At 44.6% G+C, this 23,233-nt stretch overlaps 4 protein-coding genes across 12 annotated transcripts; 2 read left to right on the forward strand and 2 right to left on the reverse strand.

Moving 5' to 3' along the window:
- Window positions 1-20: 20 nt before the first annotated feature.
- Window positions 21-3,261, forward strand: cenph (centromere protein H). 4 transcript variants are annotated; one of them, XM_077004204.1, is made up of 10 exons: window positions 21-143; window positions 304-429; window positions 563-618; window positions 1,016-1,061; window positions 1,143-1,211; window positions 1,320-1,376; window positions 1,673-1,736; window positions 1,943-1,994; window positions 2,210-2,367; window positions 2,605-3,261. In XM_077004204.1, exons 2-10 carry the CDS (start codon window positions 326-328, stop codon window positions 2,689-2,691), a joined length of 693 nt encoding a protein of 230 aa, XP_076860319.1. In that variant the 5' UTR covers window positions 21-143; window positions 304-325; the 3' UTR covers window positions 2,692-3,261. The 4 variants fall into 4 exon arrangements, with proteins under 4 accessions (XP_076860319.1, XP_076860317.1, XP_076860318.1 ...); XM_077004202.1 differs by having other exon boundaries at window positions 42-143; window positions 258-429; XM_077004203.1 differs by having other exon boundaries at window positions 58-139; window positions 258-429.
- pola2 (polymerase (DNA directed), alpha 2) lies at window positions 3,229-8,288 on the reverse strand. Of its 2 annotated transcripts, none has more exons than XM_077004197.1 (19): window positions 8,148-8,288; window positions 7,802-7,952; window positions 7,576-7,700; window positions 7,351-7,436; window positions 7,116-7,173; window positions 6,819-6,928; window positions 6,467-6,660; window positions 6,089-6,177; window positions 5,717-5,869; window positions 5,557-5,619; window positions 5,374-5,428; window positions 5,097-5,221; window positions 4,872-4,910; window positions 4,711-4,781; window positions 4,514-4,622; window positions 4,136-4,242; window positions 3,738-3,794; window positions 3,534-3,660; window positions 3,229-3,443 (listed from the first exon to the last, which is right to left on the reverse strand). In XM_077004197.1, the coding sequence occupies exons 2-19, from the start codon at window positions 7,884-7,886 to the stop codon at window positions 3,291-3,293; spliced, it is 1,806 nt and encodes a 601-aa protein (XP_076860312.1). In that variant the 5' UTR covers window positions 7,887-7,952; window positions 8,148-8,288; the 3' UTR covers window positions 3,229-3,290. The 2 variants fall into 2 exon arrangements, with proteins under 2 accessions (XP_076860312.1, XP_076860311.1); XM_077004196.1 differs by having other exon boundaries at window positions 4,711-4,784.
- Window positions 8,289-8,328: 40 nt separating this feature from the next.
- Window positions 8,329-12,973, forward strand: dimt1l (DIM1 dimethyladenosine transferase 1-like (S. cerevisiae)). Its single transcript, XM_077004201.1, has 12 exons — window positions 8,329-8,519; window positions 8,678-8,751; window positions 8,832-8,918; window positions 9,007-9,068; window positions 9,167-9,260; window positions 9,389-9,438; window positions 9,639-9,762; window positions 10,718-10,810; window positions 10,959-11,023; window positions 11,246-11,309; window positions 11,443-11,549; window positions 11,673-12,973. The coding sequence occupies exons 1-12, from the start codon at window positions 8,462-8,464 to the stop codon at window positions 11,713-11,715; spliced, it is 921 nt and encodes a 306-aa protein (XP_076860316.1). The 5' UTR covers window positions 8,329-8,461; the 3' UTR covers window positions 11,716-12,973.
- Window positions 12,285-23,217, reverse strand: LOC143513137 (kinesin-like protein KIF2A). Of its 5 annotated transcripts, none has more exons than XM_077004192.1 (21): window positions 23,028-23,217; window positions 21,395-21,489; window positions 20,779-20,901; window positions 20,528-20,582; window positions 20,258-20,377; window positions 19,857-19,957; window positions 19,447-19,542; window positions 19,281-19,335; window positions 18,911-19,073; window positions 18,722-18,812; window positions 18,496-18,559; window positions 18,298-18,389; window positions 17,963-18,105; window positions 17,641-17,845; window positions 17,250-17,360; window positions 17,086-17,153; window positions 16,566-16,649; window positions 14,807-14,957; window positions 14,401-14,502; window positions 13,648-13,783; window positions 12,285-13,440 (listed from the first exon to the last, which is right to left on the reverse strand). In XM_077004192.1, exons 1-21 carry the CDS (start codon window positions 23,086-23,088, stop codon window positions 13,355-13,357), a joined length of 2,202 nt encoding a protein of 733 aa, XP_076860307.1. In that variant the 5' UTR covers window positions 23,089-23,217; the 3' UTR covers window positions 12,285-13,354. The 5 variants fall into 5 exon arrangements, with proteins under 5 accessions (XP_076860307.1, XP_076860306.1, XP_076860308.1 ...); XM_077004191.1 differs by having other exon boundaries at window positions 19,857-19,960; XM_077004193.1 differs by lacking the exon at window positions 23,028-23,217 and adding an exon at window positions 22,540-22,997 and having other exon boundaries at window positions 19,857-19,960.
- Between the last annotated feature and the right edge of the window lie 16 nt (window positions 23,218-23,233).

Raw genomic sequence — 23,233 nt, forward strand, 5'->3', positions numbered from 1 at the left:
GTAAAGGGCGTGGCCTCAAGGCGCTGTCGTGTCACGTGACGAAGGATTTCCTGGAGGCGGCAGATTCGGTTGTTTAGCTGCCGACAGAAAAGGAATTAAAAGCTAAAGCCAAACTTATCCAAAAGATTGGAGTGGAAACGTCAGTAAGTGTAGTTGTATTTAACCGTGTTTATTTTTTAAGCTGCGCAGAAGACTTTGAACACGGTGTAGTCAACAAGTCCAAGCTCTATTTCCTTTTCTTTTTGGTTTCTCTCTAGCTAGCACGCTAACCGCCGAGGCCCGTGTGTGCCGCTGGTTTGTTAGTCGTTGTTGTTTGTAGGTTCTGATGGATTCTCCAAAGCGCGACGGTTCTTCAAGTACCGATCCAGCCACCAATGATGATCCACCGGCGTCGGTTTCTGATGGGCTAACACCCATGCATTTATTAAGGTGATTTACGCTGTGCGGGGTTTTGGCACAGCTTTATTGACTCTGTGTCGTATCTTGTTGTGAAGGTCTGTAATGTGTTGTGAAGTTTGTAATCACACGTGTAAAACACACGTCTGCGTTTGATTGCCCACAGAATGAAGGACGTGATGGCACACCAGTGTTTTGACATGAACATTAAGGTCAACAAGGGTACGTCTTCAGTTATTACAGACATTGTTGGTGTTTATAAACACTGAATGTCTGATCGGATACTTTAGTGTAATTTGCCCAAACAGTGTAAACAAAGTTTTCTTTATGGAGATGCATAGGACTGAGCAAAGATGGGAACCTAGGTGTTGAGATGAAGAACAAACTATAGTTTATTACGTCAGACAGTAGATAGTCAAACACTTCTCACTGGTGTATGCCTTGCTCATATATTTATATTACAGGAATAAGAATAATTCATGTGAAAACTTTATGTGAATAAACCATTTGAGTGATTTGAGTATTTTATTTGATCTCATTTATTAGATAGTCATTATCAGCTTCAAAATGTACACAAATGTTCATGTTTGCTCAAAAATGTTTTGTATCTTTATGGCAGGACGAGTGAAGAGATCAAGTGACACGTTTGATGCTGATGCGGATCTGTGAGTGTTTTGAGATTTTGCTCAATAGCAGTTGGTTTATATGGTCCAATATTGGATAGATTCTCACACTATAATCTACAGATCCAAATATGAAGCCGCAATAGAACAGGCAAGACTGTCCCACTTCAACAAAACCCTGGCTTTAAAAAGGTACGTTTCTTTGGGTCTCTCATTTTGTGTAGACAGTTGATGTGTACTGAGATTCTAAAAGGATGTGTTCTTCCTGTTTGTGTTTGACCAATGAACTGCATTGTTCAGAATGCAGGTTTGGCAGACGATCACCGAGACACTGACTCAGAACGATGCTGACACCATGTAAGTGAAAGACTCCATGAACCCAGACTCATAATGTATTTTAGCAAAGCACAAACTCACACACACATACACATGTGGAAAATGCAACAAATGGAACAGTACAGTATATAGAACGAATACCTGTTACATTTCCAGCATGTTATAGCTGCTGTTGGGGGGAGGGGGTTCAACAAAACAATATTTTCAGCTTCTTATCAATATTGCTGTCCATGGGGAAAATTATATAAATGCACCAGTAGAGTTTATTTAATTCATGCATACTTTTAATCTTCCGCATTTAAAATATTATCCTGTAGGTCTTTAAAAGCAATGGTTGAAGAAAATGCAGACCTCTGTGAAAAGACAATGAAAGTTATTAAAGTGGGTGATATTTTAAAGTATTTTTTAATATTGTACTTCCTAAATGGTGCTGTACTCATATAATTCTTATTAAACATTGTTAATTTTATTTTGGTGCACCAGTTATATAGCACCTCCATCATTCATATTCTGCTTTTATAATAGACGGCATGTATGCATTTTATGTTTAATTCATGTTTAATTTGTCTTTGTGCCATTTTATTCAGGAAACACGTACACTTCAGGACCAAATCACAGACATTCAAAAGGAGCGACTCGGTACTGTTACTGTCCCCCCTGTAGCTGCGCTGGATTACTTATCCATGATTTGTTGTAAAAGTAGAAAACTAGGCTATAAAATGATTCTTCATAACTGGCAATAGTCCCATAGAAGGTTATATGAATAAATGAATACTACATACTGCATTATCTGTAGAAAATCAGCCTTAGAAATTCTGCAGATTTTGTGATGCTGTGCGCATATGTATCTGCAGAGCTGAAAGGACGTATCAAGAGGAGACTGCAGGAGATGGCGGAGCTGAAACAGCAGGGGGAGGCTCAGGGCCAGGTGCACCGGCAGGTGGTGGAGAGGGCAGAGGCCGTCCTGCAGAAGTACCTGAAGATCGCAACCATTTCTCAGAACGTCCTGCGGGTACGTGCGTTTTAGCTTCTGCATGCTGTGTAAGACCAGACTAGATGAGCCCTGATGTGGTAATGTAGGGCGATCACAGAATCACTTTGGTGTTACAAACGTCTGGCTCAAGTCTTTCAAGAACAAAATACTGCAAATGTCATTTTAACTTTTAAAAGGGCTATTATCATTTTGTTGTCCTGCTGCCCTGTTAAAGTGGTGAAGCGCACATTTAAATTTTTTTTTCTTTTCTTCTAGGGGATCATTATTGCTAGCAAAGTGAATTGGATAGATGACCCTAAACTGAAAGACATTGCTATGGGACTGGAAACCATCCCCCACTGAAGACTTGTGGCTCGGGCCACAACTACTTTGTTTTTGTAACATAAGCTCTGTAAATATTTACTTATTTTAACTAATGCAGGCATAATGCATGTTTCAAAATTACTCGATTAACAGCATCACACATCTACTGCAAACCTTACCTTTGTAGTCTGTGTAGTAACCATACTACATCCCTTCTTTAATAACTGCAGCTGGCGTGACAATGGTTTGCTAAACTTGAGCATTGGAGAAGTAGCCGTCTGCTCCCTTAAGAACACCAATGTTCCCATCTACATATGCAATAACCTTTTATGCAAACGTGATAGTTTTGTGCATCAACAGAACCTGCTTTTTGTAATGCTGCTGTATATTATTGTATCTATTCAGGTTGTAAATGTGTCATTTAATGTGGATTCATGTACCAAGACAAAAGTCCTTTAAATATTAATGTGTGTGTATAATATAAATATTTTGAATGGTTGAGACATAACAGCTCCACAAGTACATATTAATTTCATTTTATTCCTCCAACTTTGGCCAAAAGAACACGCACACAAAAACATAGAAATGTATTTATTTTTGAACAATGGAGTAGAAAAGAGATACAAGCTCTGGTTGAGTTATATTTTCACCACCTGCGCTGCTATGCACGGACTCACTCGGTCCCCCTGCACATGCACTGGGTTCTGCTGAACGAGCAGCCGCCCATAGGTCCCGCCCACCTGTCCTTTCGTAAGACGCCCAGGATTGACACACACGCAACCAATCACGTCCTGTGAAAGGAAGGGCCTTTAGCTGTACAGGTGTTTCAGAACTGAGCGTGCTGCTAGGTTTAATAATAGCTCTGGGGTTTTATTTCTTACCTTGATGAAGTAGCGCAGTTCTGAAGGGACGATCAGAATGTCGGGGGTGAGGGGCAGCTGGCCGTACTGCTGAAACCTCTCGTAGTCCATGTTGACCTCCTCGGCAGGAGGGTAGACGGGGTAGTAGCTGCAAGAGGATACAAACGCTTGAGTAATGGCCACGAGATTTGGGCAGGAGAAGAGGGGGACTGAAGATTCACCAACCTCCTCTGGGTCAACATGTGCTTCATGATGCGGGAGAACCTGTCTGAGCCGGTGGCACTGCAACGGTACCGTCACACACCAAAACCAGTCCAGCCAAACCACAACGGAGACCCAGGTTACATTTAGTACATCCCAGAAATGTGTTTTCAACTTCATACGGTCTTAGGAATGAGTCATGGTTGAGATTCAACATGGCAGTTATGTAGGAAACCCGTTTTAAGGATGCAACACTACCAGCGCTGTGCTTAAATCTTTAACTAAGAATTTTCAAATAACACGCTCAATTGTTTGGCCCAATTTCAGTCCGATAATAAAATACTGCCATGAAGCAATTAAGACTCCAGAAGTCTAAACCAAAGGCTTTGAATTAATCCCAGAGTAACAGGGCTGAATCTTACCTGTTGATTTCCTCAGCTCCCATGTGAAAGATGATGTCTGTGGAGGTCAAGCCAAAGGTCACTCCACCAATGACGAGAGTGCAGGGGTCAGGAGCTAAGGTCACTCGCTGAGGAGCAGATCAAAAATATTGGATAGAGATAAAGGCACCTGCTTATTAAAACATCTAGATGCAGCCTTGTGTGGAGATCAGAAGTGTGGCTCCAGCACCATAGGATTTAGTTGCAACTGCAACACACCAGATCCATTTGGTCACATTCTTCTGCACCATCTGAATATTAAAATAGAGTCGTGCTCTTCGTAATCTTCTATAAGAGATTCAAGTGAAATAGTTGCTCTTCGGTTTAGAAAAGACAGGAAAAAGATGGCGGCCACCTCACCTGAACGTCCTCCTTTCTGAGGTTGGGAAGGATGAAAGGGGGCTGAGGATAGATGTAGTGGTGATTAACATCTCGCTGGGACGGAACCAACACCAGCTTACACCCCGTCCTGAGAGACGGAGAGAAGACACACCCCTGCGCTCAAGCGTACACTCTGGGAAGATGTTCTCCATTAGATAAAGAGGCTTTAAACTCACCCTCTCGTTCCGTCCACAACACTGTCGACGCATCTTGAGAAGATGGTTTCAAATGGCTCAGTTACCTGTGCCTTCTGGACAAGAAGACATTGTAGTAAAGACGACGCTTCCTTTGTAGTTCAAAACTAGTCGTGTTACACAGAAAGTAATGCTGATGGTACCTCGATCTGTTCATGCTTAGAATCCACAAACGGTCCCATCTATGGAAAACACGGAGGTGTGGAACATGTAGGACATTAAATCCATTTTTTTTTTACATTTTTAAATTGTTCGGCAAGTCTTCTTTTTAGCAAACTTAATATGTGTTTTGAGTTTTTTTCTACATTTTTTTTGATGAGATTTAGAAGTGTATGCAGACGGTTTGTGTCTGTGCGTTTGGCTCTCACCAGTATGCAGACATCAGGACGATCTTTATTAATAACATTAAGTAGGTCAATCAGAGGGTCGTAGGTCAGGGTGTCTGACGTGGTGTAAGGTCCACAGGCCACCAGCACCATCACAGGTTCAGAGGCTGAAATGGAGCATGTACAACCCACCCATCTGAGTGCAGGGACTGTGTGTCTCACACGATGTACATTTGAGTTCCATATGAATTCTCTGAATTAAAAGCACCGCATTGTCACGTCTCGTTCTAAAAGATTATATCCCAAAAAGGAGCTTTACCTTCCTTCACCTCCAGCTTCACCTCTGGAGTTGAGAGGAAAGGCAAGGGCACCCCCTAGAGGACAAACCCACGCCAGTCAAGCTCTTCTGTGTAAAATGTGAATGCTTTATTTCTGTATGGCTAAATAATGAAGAAGGGCTGGTGAGCAACACCTCACTGCTGAATGTGTATCGGACACAAACCTCATACAATTTGGTGGCGACGAACTTCGACCCAGAAGTATTTATACCTTCCATGACGACAACCTGGAACAGACGAGGTCACAGCGTTTACTCAAGGAAAGTTCGAAAACGCAGAAATGGGGAAACCTGTACGTGTGTGTGTGTGTGTGTGTCTGCCCACCTGTCCAGGAAATAGCGAGTAGTCCTGCAGCTCGGACAGGTCAACAGGCACCTGTCTGGCCCCGTGTTCCTGGCCCGCCTCCAGCACCACAGAGTGAGCATTCAGCTTCCCATTACTGTCACAGCACACCTGTCCCAACACAACTACGGTGTCCTGCAGACGGCGCAAAATGCAAAGTGTGTGTCGGGGCAACACCTGTGTGAACGTCCAGCCTCACACACCTGTCCGCACTACAGTGGCAAAAGACGTTCAACACGCATCTGGTAGCTGTTAATTAATTAGCACGACTAGAATAACCCAAGTTTGGTTTAAACTTTAAAAGAGTGCTGCCCGTCGACGGCGCACACATGTGAAGGGACAGATGTCACGTACCTGTGCAGGTAGTGAGACAGGCGAGAACTCCTCTATGTTGAAGTGTTTCCTTAGCTCCTCCCCCAGCTCTTCGATCTTCTCCGTCAGAACTGGAATCGCCAGTCAAATGAAAGCCAAGAACCAATCAGCTCTCAGCATTTCTTAAACCGCCAGCCAATAAAACCTCAAAGCAATGTGTATAGGGCTTGCAAACAGCCATGGCCCTGTGGAAGAGCCTACACTTGGTCTCTTTATGGCCATCTCTGCATCTTTAAACTCATACTGTACACATTCTTCTTTGCATACACAGCATGGTAACCCGCATCTAGGTATAGAAGAATGTGCTCTGTATCTGAAGCCACTGACAGAGACGGCAACTGGGACTCGGGGGGGTCGTACCGCTGCGCACGTCTCTGAGGCGCTGGAACATGAACTTGTAGGAGCTGCAGAGCGATTCCTCACAGCCCTCCAACAGCTCCACCCGCACCTCCGTCTGGCCCCGCCCGGCCCAGCGTGGGCCCTGCACGACCCCGAACGTGGCCACCACCTCGCCCCGCGCCCCACGCATGCTGTACTTCTGAGACGGGGTGGCACTGTGCGCGCGCGCACACACACACACACACACACACACACACACACACACACACACACACACAGATTAAATAAGGCGTAAACATGAACAGATCCAGGGGGAACTGAGAAGTGAAGCGTGTTAATGGAGGTGCACGGCCACAGGGGCTGGAGGTCCCACCTGGGGGAGAAGCTGGCGGGGGAGAGGAGCTGCCCGGGGCTGGGCACACGCACGCCACTGCGCTTGGCCCGCGGCTGCTCCGGGGTGGTGAGCGCACGCTTCTGAGAACCCTGACGGACACGCCCACAATCGCATTACAGCACCGGCACAGTTCCAGAACACGCACACATGAGCTAAGAACTGTGTTAGGGGAAGGATGAAGGCCAGACTAATAAAGGCCAGACTAATAAAGGCCAGACTTTCTCAAGACAGAAAAGCGCTCTACATCATCATCATCATCATCAAAACATGGCCGACCTTGGCAGGTGTTGAATAGGAATCCAGTAAATCTTCCTCCTCCTCCTCCGCTTTGATGCTTGGCACAACATGTTAAGAAAGCCACAGGAAATATGAAGACATGTAGACACATGATTTTCATTTAACCACATACACTGGTGTTAGTCCCTTACATTACACATACAATCAATAGTGAAGGGCCGCATTATTTAAATCAACTGGAGAAAAATTGGGGACAATTCTCAAAAAAAGATACAGGTCCTGGATTGAGTGCACATCTTTAGTTGTGTTCAATTTGTTCCCTTTTGATACGCCTTTGGCTTTGTGTTTCTTATTGAGAACCTACAAACATAAAGTAGAAGACCTCAATGCTCCAAAGTCCATAAAATACAAGGCTTTGAACACAAGGCTTTGTTATAAACCAGGTGAAAAATGCAGGATCCGATTCAGTATTACGATACCGAACACACACTGAACTCACCTCATGTTCAAAAGCCTCCAAATTGTTGACTGTAAGCTTCAACTGCTGTTTAGTTGTGCTGAACGCAAACCACTCACACACCATGTCCTCCGCTTTCATCCTATGACACAAACACTGCTCGAGCACTGGGGACGGGGACAGGGGACACGGGGAATGCGAGAGCAGGGGTCACAATCACAGACGTGAATCTGCACGAAAGCCATCACGAACATGCACCATCACCCACTTTTGTCCAGCACCGCCTCGTCGTCACACGCCACGCTGAACGTGTCCAGCTCAAGTCGCAACTCTTCGGCGGTGACCACCACCATGGTTGATTTTGAGCGTTTCCTTTCTGTTGTGTACTGGCCAAGGACGGAAATCTGCACCTAAAACATCTAGGTGTTTAAGGAACACATCTGGTGAAACTATGTTTGCTGGCAATGACATCAGAAAGTAATAACAACAAACTAAACTAGGCAGCCAGCTAACTTCCTACTACTATAGCTACGAAATACAAAGCTGAGAATTAGGCTACAATAGCATGATAAAGTGCTCATCATATCTCTAACTAAAAACAGAAACGAACTTACCATCTACCTAGATAAATATATAACAAACGACCGGCAGAGCTGTCACTGACTGCGATGCAACAATATAGCTGCACATCAAGTTTAGACTGCCGCGAAAATCACCCGCGAAACAGAAACGGAAACAGTGAAGAGCCACTTCCGGTTCGCGCGCGTGTCCTCCTCAACGACAGGGGGCAGCAGCGGGCTGTAAACGGGGCTCGACCACTTGTTTCAGACGTCGTTGAAGAAACCCCAAACTGTGTCACACGTGTCGTGAACGTGTTGCTTCTTTTCTGCATTTGAGTGTCGCGCTTGTTTGGTTTTATTCGTCAAAGATGCCTAAAGTAAAAGCGGAGAAGAAATCTCGACAACACCAAGAGGTGAAGAGTCAAGGTGGGCGTGTTGTCCTTCAAACTCGTTATTTATGGTCAGCCTGCAGACGGGCTAGCTGGCTAACATGGTTATGGCTTCTTATTTCTGTCAACATCAGCACTGATCGTCCTACATGATTTAAATAATTTCATGATTTATTTCTACCTACCTTATTGTAGGGATTATGTTCAACACCGGCATCGGTCAGCATATTCTGAAAAACCCATTGGTGGTCAACGGCATTATAGAGAAGGTAGGCTGATGTGATTCTGACAACTTGGAGTGGTGTTGGGTGAATAAAGGAGCGATAACGAGTCCATGGTGTGTTCTCAGGCAGCACTAAGACCCACCGATGTCGTGCTGGAGGTAGGACCTGGAACAGGGAACATGACGGTGAAATTTCTGGAGAAGGCCAAACAAGTATGTTTACACACCGGATTTGGTGTAAACATACACCTTGAGTTGCTCAGCGTGAACTCAACTACAATCTCCTTGTGGTCGTTTGTAGGTCGTGGCCTGCGAGCTGGACACCAGGCTTGTGGCTGAGCTCCAGAAGAGAGTGCAGTGCACGTGCGTGATTTTAAGTGTTCTTCTCAATCTTCATCATTCGAAGAATTGTAGGTTTTTTCAGTTCAGTGTTTTCATATTTTGGTGTAAATCTCTTACAGGCCAATGCAGACAAAGCTTCAGATTTTAATTGGTGATGTTTTAAAGACAGAACTGCCGTTCTTTGATGTCTGCGTTGCAAATTTACCATATCAGGTAATAACCAGTAATATAAATTAATAATATTATTAATAATAACCCTCACACTGAATGTTGCTCTGTGTTAATAACTTCCTGCTTCGTGCTGTCTCCTGATCCTGGTTGCAATATTAATTATTTTGCAGATATCATCACCTTTCGTTTTTAAACTGCTTCTTCACAGACCTTTCTTCAGGTATGAATCTGAATATTATTATTTTTTTTATGTTAGCAATTTATATAGCAGGTTTCCTTTTACTTCATGTTTGTTAGCAGTGACATGGCCACATCAGTTATAATTTTCAACAGCCATAAATTGTTTGAGCTCCTATTCTAGTTACAAACGTTTCAGCAGAGCTTGTGCTGCTGGTCTGGTAAAGTGTGTTTGTCTAACAGATGTGCAGTGCTGATGTTCCAGAGAGAGTTTGCGATGCGATTGGTTGCCAAACCCGGAGACAAGCTGTACTGCCGCTTGTCCATCAACACGCAGCTGCTAGCCAGAGTGGACCACCTCATGAAGGTGCGTCCGCTTCAGTACTTGTTTTTGACTACTTGCACTGGCCAAATAATCCAGAATTTGGTTATTAGAAGCCATGGCTGGCTGTAATATCTGGTTATTAGAAGCCATGGCTGGCTGTAATATCTGGTTATTAGAAGCCATGGCTGGCTGTAATATCTGGTTATTAGAAGCCATGGCTGGCTGTAATATCTGGTTATTAGAAACCATGGCTGGCTGTAATATCTGGTTTTAAGCAAAACTCACAACTTCTTAAACACCTTTCGGTTGGTTCTGGGGAGTCTGAAGTTCACCAGTTTCTTCATTCTTTTGGACATTCAGCAACTGGTGCTTGGGACTGCACAGTGACCTCAGGAAGGGGGTCTTTAATGGCTTTCAGGAGCAGGTGTTCGCAGACTTTCATTAGTACAGACATCTAGGCCACTGGCCTAAAGTCAGTAGGTCTAGTTATCATTATTTTGGGGGGGATCTGGATGATGTAGAAGACATCAAATAATCTTTAATAGATATTTCATCTTTAATAGATCTCTGAAACCTGTTGCCATTTGGTCACAGCAGTGCCTCAGAGTTGACTGTAAATCAAGGTGTTCTCATGTTCATCGCCTGTTAACATCCTGCTTGTTGCTGGTGAAATGAACATAGCTCATTAATGTGGAATTAGAGTGAGGGGGCACTGGAGTGAGGCTGGGGGGAGCACTAGAGCGAGGCTGGGGGAGGCACTTTAAAATCTGTGACTCAAGTCTCATTATTGAAAGATTTGTTTGGAGTCATCATCTAAAAAATCCCTTAATGCTGCAGTGATGGAGGATGATGATGATGATGGAGAATCACTGGATGGGCATCAGGACAGGACAGTGAATAAGCTTTATGCTGGTATCAGAGGAACATCCATATTTATGTACCAGATGAGACCCCATGTCATGCAGTTAGATCTTTTTAAACATTATTATTGTTTCAGGTTGGGAAAAACAACTTCCGGCCTCCCCCTAAAGTGGAGTCCAGTGTGGTGAGGATAGAACCCAAGAATCCTCCGCCACCAATCAACTTCCAGGTGGGCGTCAAAATGGGTTCAGAATTTGAGACTGAATCGTGACGAGGGCCATCACTGTAACTAATGCATGTCATGTTGAATATAGTGTAATACACTTTTCTTTGGATTGTTTGATATTTAATGAAATAGTACATTTATTTGTCTGCAGGAGTGGGATGGGCTGGTCAGAATTGCGTTTGTTAGAAAAAACAAAACCCTGAATGCAGCTTTCAAGTGAGTATTTAATTCTTCTGAATAAAGGGTAGGGGGGTTTGAAATGGGCTGTGCATGCCAGACACCCCCAAACACCTTACAGCTGAAGTTGTGTTCAATTACACCATGGTTATTTGTAAATAGATTAAATGTATATCAAATAGTATGTTCACATCATAAGAACATCAGATTTACTATCTCACATGACCAATCTTACATTGCATATGCGTCTGTATTTTTAAGGTCTTCAGCAGTTGAACAGCTTCTGGAAAAGAACTACAGAATTCACTGCTCTGTGCACAACATGGTGAGGAATCAAAACGAGAGATTTTGTCATGAGATTCCTACAAGGTGGTTCAGCAGCAGCTGCTAAATCAGCTGCTATAAACACCTCCATTTTGGCATGTAATGAAAATGCATTGAATTTGTGGCAAAAACAGGAAATCCCACAGGACTTCAGCATCACTCAGAAGATTGAGAGCGTCCTTCAGGACGCAGAGTTCAGTGAGAAGCGTGCACGCTCCATGGACATAGACGATTTCATGGTGTAAGTGAATTATTTGCGGAGACGTTTGTTTCACCCGTGCACTTGCACTTTGTGGAGGGAGTAAGTGATTTATGTATGAGATGTATGTATGGGCTCACATCGGTTCACTTTCTCCATCTCCAGACTTCTTCATGCGTTTAACTCCGCTGGAATCCACTTCTCGTGAAGCATCGGCCCGTGAACCCAACCATAACTCACCTGTACAGACGCGGCTGCTTAAACACCCGTGTGGCGTTTCTCACCTTGCATTGGCAAGCGCCTGCTGTACAGGACAGTCCTGACCTCCTGTGGTTCACCTCCTCTTTGGGTGGAAGGACTGAGCAGAAGGTTCTTTCCACAAATGAACCCTTTACATGGACATACTGGATGAACAAAAGGGGCTCCGATCGTCCCTGAGCTGTGAAGTATGTGGTTTCAGTAGGAAGAAATATGGAACGCCTGCGATCCACCCAAGGACTCGTATCCATAAGCAAAATGTCCTCACTAAATTGTTCCTCACTAAATACAACTATTTAATCAAAATGAATCAGAACTGAAGGAAAATGGCCTAGTCGCTTCTTTAATACAAGAGCGCTCATCCGTGTCTAAGGGAGACCCCTGCTGTTGGCTAGTGCTGAGCTGGCAGGAGCCTGTCTCACCACTCCCTGTCTGTCTGTCTGCCCTGGATCCTAGAGACGAGAAATCACAGCACTTTAGCACCGTCCATTAGACTAGCCATACCCACTAAAAACACCATTTGGCCAGACTTGTCAAATTCTTTATTTAGCCACCATTGACTTTGATGCTACGAGTGAAACATCATTTGTAGGTGAGTGGTGTGCATTGTAATGTCTATTAATAACAGTCTCTCTTTTCCATCTTTATACAAATCCTGCTCATAGGTGGTAGAAAATAATGAATGCAGATAAGCATTAAGAACACTGCTTCATCAGAATTCAAACAAAGCAAAAGATGGAAATTGATTTCACAGCAGGTCCCAATCAGAAAAATATTGTCAGTGTGATCTCACCTACCCCATTAGCCCACCACAGGGCAGCAGGTGCCTTCTTGAGAACCACCTCGACTTCAAATAATTATCAAAAATAAACAGTGGGACTAAACAGTAAATGACCCAACAAATCCTCCAAAGGGAGATATCAGAATAAGAATTGTGCTTATGGAGAGAGAGAGAGAGAGGGAGGGGCTGATGGGAAGGGCGTGTTGTGCCATGCTGCTAACAGGAAACGAGCAGGTTATTGAACAGACACGTGCAATTTAGAACACAGGCAGGGGAAAGAAATCTAGAAGAGCAGGCCATGCATTCAACAGCTATTTATCTCAAAAGTAAATAAATATAATGAAATTAAAAAAAGAAATTCCCAAGGCTACATCAGATACTCACTTCACTTGACTCGTAACAAGTTTCGTTCTTATTGTGTAATGTAGTGCTGTGTAAAAATGAGTGAGTAAATGACTTCGGGTGTCTTTCCACACCTGCTGATCTTCAAGTTTGTTCATTGGAATTAGAGACTGGAGATTGAATTTATTTGCAGATCAGTGCATGAATGCTATCGGTCTCAGGAACTGCTTGAAAATCAGTGGTCGATCTACAGTATTCCAGTAAACAAATGCAGCCAATAATTAAACGTTATAAATATTCCACAGGTGATCAAAGGAAAATTCCCTTTCTGAAGTTGGGAATCCCTCTGCACAGTAGTAGGGTGTCTAGACCCTCGTAGCCATTACTGGTCTGTTCTGCTGGAACTGTGGTGAGTCAGTTGTAGCGCGCTAGGTGTCTAGCAGTCCCCCATGACCCCAATCCCAGCCTACAGTGCACGAGGTCTCTTGGGATTGATCTGCTTACTGGCTTGCTCCTCCTCCTGAAGGGCGGAGCGGAATGACCTCACTTTATCTGTCAAATGAAAGCAGAGAAATGCACACAAAACATTTAGTAACATACATAAGGTGTCGTTTTGGATAACGGCTGCGTGAAGCATCTGTTCAGTGACGTGGTCTAGCATTTAATTATCAGCCATAATCTTCACTTTGAGCGTCAGTGCAGCATGTGAAGGTGTTTAAGTGGCATGCTGACCGACAACATCTTAAAGGCATGTGTCACCTCTGAGCTCAATCAGGATGTCGATCTTCTGGTCGAGAATCTGCTCAAGCTGCGAGGAGTAGGAGTCGACGTCATAGTCCACCTCTTCAGTCATCTCCAGCAGGACCTTCTCATCCTCCAGCCACCTGATTGACTCCTGCACACAACAGCACAGTGGCGCAGACATGAAGCCCCACAGACACCAGCAGTCCTGGGTCATCCTCGTTATTTCCAACAAACATAAAATACAGGGGGTCCTCGGGTTACGTCAGTCCCAAGTTACGATGTTTCGTGGTTACGGCACATCTCCCATTTACTGTATAAAGCCTTGCTTCGACTTAAGTGATTTTGCATAGTAAATGATTAACGCAAACTTTGTGTTGCGCAGCAGAAGAATTACACGGCTCGGGATCGAGGAGGACGGCGTCACCCCAATCACATTGTACGCCATTTTAGCTTGCTGCAACATCGTTAGGATAGGATTAGTGCTTACAGTATGTTATTTACGTACAGTATGTACGTATGTTCCGACTTACACCAAAAATCGGTTTACAACAAGATGTAGGAACGGATCAACGTCGTAATTCGAGGACCCCCTGTAATGATCAGCATGTGTTGGGGTGAAAAATCATTTAGCTATTCATCCTAATCTCAAGATATACAGTATTGTATATACTGTGTGTCAGGTGTACTATGACCATATGAATAGTTTATTTAGGCTGTAAAGCCGTGACAGTGAGTCCCCAGGGTAAGAGGTGGGTTTGCAGGCGTCACCTGGAACACAGCCCTGTGGTCTTCCAGGAGCTGCTCCTCCATGTCCACCAGCTGGGACACAGCCTCATGGAAGGTGAAGAGCTGAGGGGACACTTCCTCTTCCTGTCCAACACACCATTCATTACAACACCCTGCCTATAACCCCTTCGTTACAACACCCTGCCTATAACCCCTTCGTTACAACACCCTGCCTATAACCCCTTCGTTACAACACCCTGCCTATAACCCATCCGTTATTTCAGTTTTAATTTCCAAAAGGTTCTATATTTGCATTGAGTATCCTTGTAACCAAAATAAATTTTTTCCTGAATCCACTTTAACGATACAGACACGCTAGAGTCTAGCCTAACATGCTATAGTACTGGCGCTGATCACAGGTAGAAGAGGGACTAGAGCTTTTCCTTACGTTCTGCTCACACAGCAGCTTAAGGTCGTCCCTCTGAGGAGAGCTGCTCAACTCCCACTCATCACCCATGATGTCCAGCTGGTTGAGGGCGTTCATGTTGGGCCGGACTCCCTCTACCATGGCGTTGGGGTCCACGGTCAGCTCCTTCACTCTGCAGGCACGGGGGGAGACGGTTAACATCCACAGCCTGTCATCGCTGACCACTGCTCGTGAATGACACCATGCGCAGAAAGCACGACACTAAACTCAAGTGTCCCGCTGTTGGAGCCTGATTGGAATCCTGGCAGTGTCCTACCCTGAATCACGAGATGCACAAAAACACGAACCAAAAATGCAGCCACCTGCACGTATGTGGAGGTTATTAGATGTCACATGTCTATTGGTCTGCTTATGGTGTCATTACAAGACCCAAGGTTTCCCACATCAGTGTTACTAATTCACATGGAAAAGGCGTGTCCACCAATGCCCATCTCACTGCTGGAGATCAACCACCCAGCACAATGCACCAACCCTAATCATCTCTCTGCAGTCCCTTCTGAAAAGCTCTGGATTTTCAAACGCAGGTATTTCACATCAGGGTTGGAACTAGAACTGGACGATATGGGCAAAATTTTTTTTATCATAATAAAATTGTGTTGATCAATCTCAATAATTATCGCAATAAAATTTTTTGTAGAATATTGTTCTAAAAAAGTAGAGTATGCAAGTTACTCAAATCCACAATGAAAGATATGTAAATTTTTATGTGAAATATTGATTACCATCCCAGAATAAGTTATTGATCAATTGATGCTCTTTTGCATTTCACAATGTGCTAAAGACACGTTCTGGCAGATAACCTTTAGATGTTTTCTGTACAGAATCACAGTCGTCACTACTGATTGTTGTTCAGGAAACGCCACGGCTTGATGTCTGGCTAGTGCAACTGCTTAGCGACTAGATAGCCTAACACCTGAAAACCTGTTTTCAGTAGAGTTTTTGAACTTTGTATGCACTCCCCGTCGGCATATTTTGTATTTGTATTAACTGTGCTAAATCTGAGTGAAGATATCTGAACCACGTCCATAAGATGGATGCACAGTTTCTTTCCTTTATCATCAAGAGCAGAAGGCTCACCTTTGTGCTTTTCTCTCAGGGCTCTCTCCACTGGCCATCATGCCATAACGTGCTACCATTTAAATGCGATCCTCCAGCTGAGCTGATCCAGCTTGCGTTGGTGCCACCATTTAGACGGCAAATAGAAACGAAAGTTTATCAATTTTTGCCCAAAGTTTATCATTATCGAGGAAATATTTATCGCGATACAAATTTATCGCGAGATTGTTTATCGCCCAGCACTAGTAGGAACTACAGTCCACAGGATGGCAGATCTCCAAGAGCAGAGCCTTTTAACACGCCTGTGTTTGGCCACATGAGTCTATCTAGCAAACTGTGGAAACAACCACAATGGAAATAGTACCGACATAGCATGCACGCCTGGGGTTAGAAAACGAAACAAAAGCAAACTGAAAAGGGCCCAAGGCCAGCCAAAAGCATTCACCAAACAAGCCAGCCAAACTGGGACGGAGGAGCCATGTTTGCTACTGTGCTGGAGACGACCACGTTCGCCCATAAGTGACAGCAGGGGGCGCTACTGTGCATGGCCCCTGCACGAAGCCCAGGTCAAAAGAGGGCAGCAGGACCCAAGCAGGAAGGTTATGGTGTTTGTGTGCCTGCATGGCGAGAGGGAAGCTGGCTAAACAGGCTCGTGCGCTCATACTCGTAGGCGGGGGAGAGGTCCGAGCGACTTCCTGCCCCTTGGGAGAACGGGATGTCTGAGGGACTAATCCCAAACTCCTTTACTCTGGAGCAGCAGGAAAAAAAAGCAAGGAAGAGAAAGAAGAAGAGAAAGAGGAAGTAAATTCATGAAGACTAAAACATGTCAAACTTGTTCTGCAAGCACCCCTGAATAACCTGTGTTCAACTCACCTCAAGTTCACCAGAGCCAGATAAGAAGGTCTAAGCATTTTACCATTATGAGGGTTCACAGCGGCGTGAGGAAGCCTGTCTCTTACCTCCTGCCTTTCTACACATGCATTTTCTGCCCTTTCATATTTACTTTATCAGCTTTAAGTTAAACATTAAAACCAAAACCTCCTTCACTAAACTGTATCTAATGTAAGATAAACACTACACCAAACTTTGTGATTATCCTCAGATGATCAGAAAGCAAGCACACACTGCTCAGCTCTGTAAGACACAGAGGGAGCTGCAAACCAGGGAAGCAGCCGTGTTCCTACCTGTTGGCGTATCGTAGCGTGTTCAGTGTGTTTTCACAGGAAGCCATTCCGGGAGAGATGGTGGCAATCTGGACAGGAGAAGAAACACCATAATCAGCTCCGCTGTTTCCTCAACAAGCCGAGGACATTTAAGAGCTGTGGGTGGAGCAGGGGGTGGTGTTCACCATGCACGTCCTAGAGTTCTCCCCGATGAAGGAGTCTCGGAGCACCTGCGTGAGCTTGCTGGCCCGGAACGGTGTGTGTGCTTGGTTCCGCCCCAGCGCTCTGATACACTCCTGATGGAGAAGGTACACCAGCCATTTAACATGGAAACTTCAAAGCTTTAGAGAAGAAATCAAAGAGTTTAATCCCAAATGAAAAATGCAGTAATGTTTCATTTTCATTATTTAGCAAGAAACCCACTCTCACAAACACTAATCATTGAGCATCCTACTCTTGCTCAAACACACACACACACACACACACACACACACACACAAACAGGGAAACCTGATGTTTGTGCAAAGAAGCTTCTCAACGGGGGTGGTTCCTCCCCGACAGGACGTGTCTGCTGACCTTCAGAGCAAGCAGGCTCTTGTTGATCTCCGCTCCCTCTAGACGCGTCTGCCGGTCGGCACTGGACGTGTCCGCCCCACGCTCGTTGCCCGCCAGGTCAATGAGCGAGAACTTTCCGTGCATCTTCCCTTTCCTCCGCAGAATGATCTGGAAGACGGCGTGACTCCGAGACGAGTGTGCATTGGCCGAGGTCTGGCCCGACGTCCTGAGGAAGAGGAGGAGAGGTTACCCTGAGCTTAAACTCCTCGCTGGACAAAGATTCCTTATTACCAGCTACGGTGAATTCTGGAAAGTCTGGAGAAGCTAGGAAGAGTGTCGATACCTGCAGCTGTTCCCGACCTCGATGAGCTTGAGCACGTCTTCAGTGCACCTGACCTCTCTCTCCTGCAGGCCGACTACCTGCACCTGCTGTTTGCCGTCCTCCAGCACACGCAGCTTGGCCTTCCGGTTCAGCAGGTCAAACACCTGGGCGCCAACACCAGGTTAGGGACACGCTAGGTCACGCTAGGTTAGAGACGTGGACTACATAACATACCAAGTCCATGAGATCATAAACAGATACATTATAGATACAGTAATAAATACATAAATAGGACTCTATGCATTTTTTAAACCCCTAAACATACTTTGAGTGTGGAGGGAGAAAGTGCCACTTGCCTTTCCACTGTAGATTTCAAAGAAGGTTGCGTACACTTGAAGCTCCAGTTTCTTATAGTTCGGCTTCTTCAGCATAAGGAAAACATCACGAGCTGCACACGTTAAGAACAAACGATCAGGCTGCGTTATGAGAGCAGACAGGGAGGACTGGCGTCTCAACCCTGGCGACAGCCGCACAAGATCTCAAGCAGCACTCACCAGCTAATGCGTAGATTCCTTTGGAACAATCCTGGTTCTTTCCTGAAAAATCTCCACCCATGGTCTTAAATAAAAAACATTTCAAAAACACACCATCAATACATCAGTGTAAATTTCATATCCAAATCTAAGGCCAATGGCACAAGGCAAACAGCTTCAAACATATTGTACATCTTACTGCTGAGGATTATCCAACAATATGTGATATACATTAAAAGATCCTCACATGAGTTTTTCCACTTCCTGTTTGTCCGTAGGCGAAGCACGTTGCCATTCCTCTCTCAAAGATGGTTTCCACCAGAGGTCTCGCTGTAAACCTGCACACAACACCTCAATACGTCACAACACCTTCTCCACCTACTACTACATGAAGTTTCTCACCCGCGCTTACTCCTGACCACAGAGAGGATCTCACCTGTAGACCATCTCATTCGTCGAGCTGTCATCAAAGGCGTAATCGAAGCGGAAGGTCTGGTTCTCTAGGAACCGGGTCAGGTCCACCTTCTGCTTAGGCTCGTGCACCATGACGACGTCTTTGCTAGGGATGGTGATCACATCTAGCTCTTTTGCACCATGTTCTACACCAAGACAAAACCGAGGTTCACTCAATCACAAACAGGTCCATAAAACACGTCAGCACAAAACAATATCGGATATGGTCATCCTCGCATTCAGGACCTGACAATCAATCATACAATTATCTGTGAAAATTAGGAGTGAACATATCAGCAACACACACACACACACACACACACACACACACACACACACACAGTGTCCTTTACCTTTTTTATTCAGAGGACGCTTCCTCACACACACACATATCCGGTGCTCTTCAATCTGACCATATCACAAGGAGCAGAACCGATGTCATCCATTGCATCACCATCAAAGTGCCTTAAATCAGCAGCACTTTAAAAGCACTTCAGAATAAACAGAAGCCAAACTCACCAAATCAGCAGCAGTTAGTGGCCTGTAGTCCAGACTCCCTCTAAAGTCTCTGATCATCTGCATTATTTCATAATTTGGGATTGTAGTGTCAACCTCCTTCAAAACAAAATGGACAATGTTAATACAACAACCTGTAGGATAAGAGTAAAAGAAGAAAGTGAGAGACAGACAGACACAGAGACAGAGAGAGACAGACAGACACAGAGACAGAGACAGAGAGAGACAGACAGACACAGAGGCAGAGACAGAGAGAGAGACAGACAGACACAGAGAGAGAGAGAGAGAGACAGAGTCACAGTGGGAAGAGATGCTTTGTGCATTCATACAAGTTCAGCTCCTCCAAGCCCAAGGCTAATAAGAGTGATGGTGAGCGGGTGACGGGGCTGATCTGAGACCAGTGTGGCGCTCACCTGAGCTCGTTTCTCCCTCAGCTCCTGCTGCTGCAGCCGGCGTCTCTCACGCTTCTCCTGCAGTTTCTCCACCTCCTTCACACAGTTGGACTTCCTCCTGGCTGCTGAACAAAACCATGAGGTCACCGGAACAGCCTAAGCCACCACTTCCTATAGGAAACCACCCCCCCCACTCAGGTTTGCCCCCATGCCGTTTAGCTAATGCTTGTATCCGCAATGCTGCATCATTTGCACGAACTGCTGCTCACTCATGTCCATTATCTAACTGTAAACTAACTGTAGATCGATTACAATGATCCAGAAACCTTGAAGTGACTGGGAGTGAGTCATCAAAGCACTGACGGCTGCAGCAGGATAGTCGGAGCATGGACGGGCTGAGTGTGAGTGTGTGTGTGTCGCACCGTTCTGCTGCTGTTGCAGGGTCTGGGCCTGAGTAGGCGGGGCCGGTTGCTGAGGGGGTGGGGGCGGGGCCAAATCTGGCTGCTGTTGCTGCTGGCCCGGCCGTACCCGGGTTGAGCCGACTGACCGTGAACCAAACAAACAAACAAAAATAAAACGTGAACAACAAGCGGATAAACATTTAGCACTTACTGGCAGGCTCTTGTAAACGGACACGGCTGTGTTGTTCAACGCTCTCAAGGTGACATTTCTGGACACCGTGCAGCACGTACCTCGATTGTCTCTGGACAGCACCTCAGCCTTTCCAGGGGCAATGGTTCTACGATTCTATACAGCAGCAAAATAGTACAGTAAGGCTCCAGTTAGAACAGCCACATTTCTGACTAAAAATCAAGAATTAAATTGTTTCCCCAACAAAAGTTTTAAAAAACAATAATAAATAGTGTTGTAGCTGATGTTTTCAAGAACCTGCAGGTATACCTGATGTAAAACCTTCACGTGTGTGTGGGTATCTTGTACTAACCTTTGGGATCTTGTTGACCTTAACAGCACTGGGTGTGGGAGGGGGTGGTGTTACGGGGCTCAAAGAAATCTCCTCCTCTGGAGCAACATCTGGGTTCAGTGAAAATATACACTCCAAGTCAATCTATTCCAAACAAGAAAAGCAAATATCCAGTCAGTCTGTTCCACACGTGAGAACACAAACACACAGTCAGCTAATTATCTGGAGAGTATGTATTTTGTTGCACATAAATCACTACATATCACAAACACATAAAAAACAAATGCAGATAAACCTTAATATGATAAAAAGTACTTTAAGTGTTTCTGCTTATACCAAATTACTAATATCCTGTGACATGGCTGGTAGAACATAGCTTGCATTTTGCACAACTGATAATGCAGATGCAGTAGTATAGATATGTAAACAGTAAAATCATTAATAAAATATCCATCAGTATCATAAAATCCATCCATAAAATATCCATCAGACTGTTCAGGTCACATCCCGTCTGTGTAAATGCAGGAAGCAGGTTTCAGGGTAATGCAGCGACCAGCTCGTGCTCTCTCAACACTGACACTGTCCTTTCATACATTATTGATGGCAGTACAAGCTGACACAAAACTACTGGCTTTACCTCTTTTCCTTTTGTGTCTCCGTTTTCTATCCACTCCACCGTTACACTTTCGTTGTCTTCATTTAAAGAGGTCACCATGGCCTGATGAATCCGGCCTGTAATTAAAACGCCCTGCGTGAGACCTCGGTTTGGGGTTGGTCGGACACAGCCTGTTCACAGGATCTTCCCCCTCCCCCCTTCTCAGATACGAAGTTAAAGCCTGATCTCGCAGACACCAAAAGCATGACACAGAGCTCCTGTTCACAGCACGTTTCTGAAGTTGTACTATTTACTGCTGTAATGTCCCAGTGGGCCACAGAGTGGAAAGACGCATTTGTGTTCACTATTCCAAGGAATATGTTACCTGGTAGTGCAAAACTCCAAATAACTGCAAATAACTCAGAGGCTCTAAATTATGTTTGTGCAGAACAACAAAAATAGGTTAAAACAACTTTTACAGAAATCATATCAACAGTTTTGTGATTTCAAGGGTCGTTTTCTCTATAGAACCTACCCTACTCAAAGGTATAATTAACAGGAGCAAGTTTGGTTTTTTACCAAAGGGCAAAGCCATCACCAAACATTTTCTGAACTACACACACTTCCACAAGGAGGAAGATGTGCTTCTAAGAATAACATATCTGTTGGATTACGCACAACTGAGCACACATAAATACATACAAATAATTAAATAGAGAAAAGGAACACATCTGACATTTATTTTGTAGACTGCAATTATACATGTTATTTAAGGAAACATGCTTAAAATTCACAGAAATTACACTGAGTGGTGCTTTATGAAATAAAACACGAGTTGCCATAGTTAATAATCCTAATGTATTGAGTACATTACACTGACTAAGGTGTGATCAACAAAGAGACTACTTAGTTCCCATGGAACAAGTTAAAATATTTAGTGATTTTAGTAATAACTCATTTCGGGACACGTGCCAACCAAATACAGTATTGGATAAACCTAGCCAACGAGGGGTTAAATTACCTAACATTAGGTAAAGTTACCTACAATTTAGTATCATGGACAGGTGATACTCTATAACAATGGCAATACCATAACAATCTGGGTCATTTAGGTAGACGGAACCTGTCTGTCTAGCTAGATATCCAAGAAATCAATCACGACTTGAACATCTAGTAGTTCAGATCACCTCGTACGAAGCGACGTGAGTGCAGTAACGTTAACGCTCGTCAGCTCAATCGAGCGACAAGACTCTGTTTACATTTTGCTAGAGCTTTGTAGTCCAACAGCCACACACAAGTGTCTTTTTTAATTCACGACACCAAGACTGCCAACTCCAGCTACCGCATACGACCACATTCACGGTCGTTAGATAAATAATCCGGCTAACGTAGCGATACAGCGGGTCGGCGCGGCAAAGCTTGCTAAATAACGCTACGGCTAACCAACTGCCATCCCGCGGCAACCGTTGCCGTGTTGACGTAATGGCTACCAGAGCAACAGAGGCGCGCGGGCAGCGCAGCGGAACGTTAGCGACCTGGTGACAGTTTCGCTAAACGCTGTAGCACGCGCAGCCAACGCGCTACGTGAAGCTAAGCTAGTTAGCGCTAGCTCGGTTAGTTCGTTACTCTACGTGAGCTGAAGCTAGCCAATACTAGCAACGACAAAATAACTTACCATCACTTCGTTTTATCTCTACATATATTCCAACGACGATTTTGCCAAAGTTTATCGCCATTGTTGCTTTGTAGTAAAAAAAAAAAAACAAATGCGAATAAAACTGTTTTTATTTAAAACATTCACATTTGTTCCTTGTTGCTCAAACCCGGGAGGCGGCCAGCAGGAGTAATAAAAGAAGCAAAGTGTCATTGCGCATGCGCATG

Source organism: Brachyhypopomus gauderio, chromosome 4 (assembly GCF_052324685.1).
Source record: "Brachyhypopomus gauderio isolate BG-103 chromosome 4, BGAUD_0.2, whole genome shotgun sequence".
In the NCBI taxonomy this organism is placed as follows: domain Eukaryota; kingdom Metazoa; phylum Chordata; class Actinopteri; order Gymnotiformes; family Hypopomidae; genus Brachyhypopomus; species Brachyhypopomus gauderio.